Raw genomic sequence first — 2,508 nt, forward strand, 5'->3', positions numbered from 1 at the left:
TTTCATCAACGCAATCCAACAATTTTTAATAACTTAGCACTATGATAACATGCATTTCTTCACGTTATCAACTTCCCTGGAATGAAATGTGCTAGCTTAGTGAGTTTTTCTACTACAACCCAAATTATAATAAAGCCCCTTATTGTTCGGGGTAACTCCACAATGAAGTCCATAAACACATTCCCCCATTTCCATTCTGATACGCTCGAAGACTGCAACAAGCCTGTTGGCTTCTACCTCGGGCCTTTCACTTGCCGACATACTGAACACTTACTGACGAACTCTGTTATCTCCCTTTTCATGTCATTCCACCAGTAATAATGCTTCAAGTCTTGATACATCTTGGTACTGTTAGGATGTATCGCGAATGGGGAACCATGAGCTTCCAACAATAAATCGTTCTTAAGGTCACTGTTCGTTGGTATACATAAGCGTCCCTGATAGGGAAGACCATTATCTGCAGATACAGACAATTCATCGCCCTGTCCTAACTCCACCTTCCGGGCTTTTTCAATAAGATAAGGATCACTCTGTTGAGCATCGATAATTCTTTGTCTTAAGCTCGATTGCCTCGAAACCTGTGCCAACTACACAGCGAATTCACCCACTACTATTGCAATCTCAACTCGTTCAAAGTCCTTGCGTAGATGAGTGTGTCTGGTAATCAGGGCTACAGAACGGGCTACCTTCCTATTTAGAGCATCTTCCACTACATTTACCTTCCTTGGGTGGTACAGAATCTCACAATCATAATCCTTCACCAACTCCAACCCTATATTTGTCTCATGTTTAACACCTTTTTAGCTAAGAAATATTTTAAACTCTTATGATCGGTGAAAATCTGTATCTTCTCTCCATATAAATAATGCCTCTAGATCTTTAAGACAAAAACCACTACTGCAAATTCCAAATCATTAGTAGGATAATTTTGTTCATGGTTCTTTAACAGACGAGAGGCATAAGTAACTACCTTACCCTGCAGCATCAACACGCACCCCAATCCTTTCTTGAAGGCATCATTGTAAATAAAGAGACCACTCATTCCATCTGGTACTGTAACAATTAGAGCAGTAATCAACTTTTGTTTAAGATTCTAAAAACTATCTTCACAAGGCTTACTCCAAAGAAAGGAAGCTTCTTTTCTAGTCAACTGAATCAAGGGAGTGGCGATGCAAGAAAAATCCTTTACAAATCACCAGTAGTAACCTGTTAACCCTAAGAAACTATGCACCTCACTAATTGTGGTTGGACGAGGCCAACTCGTAACAATATCAATCCTCGTGGGGTCAACGGAAACTTCTTTCTTTGACACCACATATCCCAGAAAGGACACTTGCTTCAACCAAAACTCACATTTAGAAAACTTAGCATATAACTTATTCGCCCTCAAAATCTCCAAACCCTTCGTAAATGCTCCTCATGTTCTGCCTCTGCCTTGGAGTAAACCAAGATATCGTCTATGAAAACTATCAGAAAAGTGTCAAGGAATTCCTTAAACACATATTCATTAGGTCCATAAATACTGTAGGATCATTCATCAAGCCAAATGATATTACGATGAACTCATAATGCCCATACCTCGAACGAAAATCTGTCTTGGGTATGCAGAGATGCAATGATCCTTCTTTCTTTTTCACAAATAACACTGATGCACCCTAAGGTGACACACTAAGGTGTAGGAAACCCTTATCCAGCAACTCTTGCAGTTGAATCTTAAGCTCCTTCAATTCTACTGAAGTCATTCTATATGGAGTTTTCGAGATAGTAGTTGTGCCTGGCTCCAACTTGATAGCAAAATCTATCTCTCTATGTGGTGGTAAACCTGAGAGATCTTCTGGGAAAACATTTGGGTAGTCTCTTACTACTGGCTCTGAGGTCAAGGAGACCTCAGCCTCTCTAGTGTCAACAACACTAGTCAATATACTCCAGATACCTTGGTTAAGCAATCTATTGGATTTTAGTCGAAATTACATTAACGGGACAACGACCCCAGCCACTTTAAACTTAAAGTTGGCTTCCATAGGAGGGTTAAAAATTACCTCCTTGTGGGAGCAGTCTATATTGGCATGATTAGCAGATAGCCAATCCATGCCTAATCTCACAACAAAATCACACATGTTTAGAACTAACAAGGTCACATCTAATGTATGATTTGCTATTTATACCTAACATGTCTTTATCTTTTCAATAGCTAACATGATTTCTCCTAACGGAGTAAAAACTGATAGAACATACTTTAAGGGTTCTAATTCTAACATGGTATGTTTTACAAATGTCGATGATATGAATAAATGAGATGAACTGGAGTTAAAAAAAAAAAAAAAAAAAAAAAAACCAAATGCATAGTGTCCAAAGATTGGGAACGTACCTTTCAAAATGGTGCTGGACTTCTCGGTCTCTTGTCGAGTGGTGTAATATACTCTACCCTGCTACTGTTGACGACTCGAACCATCCTGATTCGAGCTTGTAGGTTGGCTTTTGTTATTAGATGCATTCCTCTTAGGGTAC

General features: G+C 39.2%; 1 protein-coding gene across 1 annotated transcript; it reads right to left on the reverse strand.

The window, feature by feature from the left end:
- Positions 1-233: 233 nt before the first annotated feature.
- On the reverse strand, positions 234-2,117 carry LOC150035574 (uncharacterized). The gene is made up of 7 exons (XM_090314358.1): positions 1,972-2,117; positions 1,685-1,911; positions 1,402-1,466; positions 1,207-1,336; positions 976-1,053; positions 687-772; positions 234-578 (listed from the first exon to the last, which is right to left on the reverse strand). Exons 1-7 carry the CDS (start codon positions 2,115-2,117, stop codon positions 234-236), a joined length of 1,077 nt encoding a protein of 358 aa, XP_090170484.1.
- Between the last annotated feature and the right edge of the window lie 391 nt (positions 2,118-2,508).

The sequence above is a fragment of the Benincasa hispida genome, chromosome 6, assembly GCF_027475165.1.
Source record: "Benincasa hispida cultivar pf3 chromosome 6, pf3_genome.v1.1, whole genome shotgun sequence".
NCBI lineage: Eukaryota > Viridiplantae > Streptophyta > Magnoliopsida > Cucurbitales > Cucurbitaceae > Benincasa > Benincasa hispida.

Excerpts from the sequence above, each read along its gene's own strand:
- LOC150035574 (XM_090314358.1), bottom strand. The coding sequence starts at position 2,117 with ATGTGTGATTTTGTTGTGAGATTAGGCATGGATTGGCTATCTGCTAAT. Across the intron at positions 1,337-1,401 it reads ATGAGGAGCATTTACGAAGG|CAAGTGTCCTTTCTGGGATA; the intron begins GTTTGGAGATTT and ends TTTTGGTTGAAG. Across the intron at positions 579-686 it reads AAGATGCTCTAAATAGGAAG|GTTTCGAGGCAATCGAGCTT; the intron begins GTAGCCCGTTCT and ends TAGTTGGCACAG.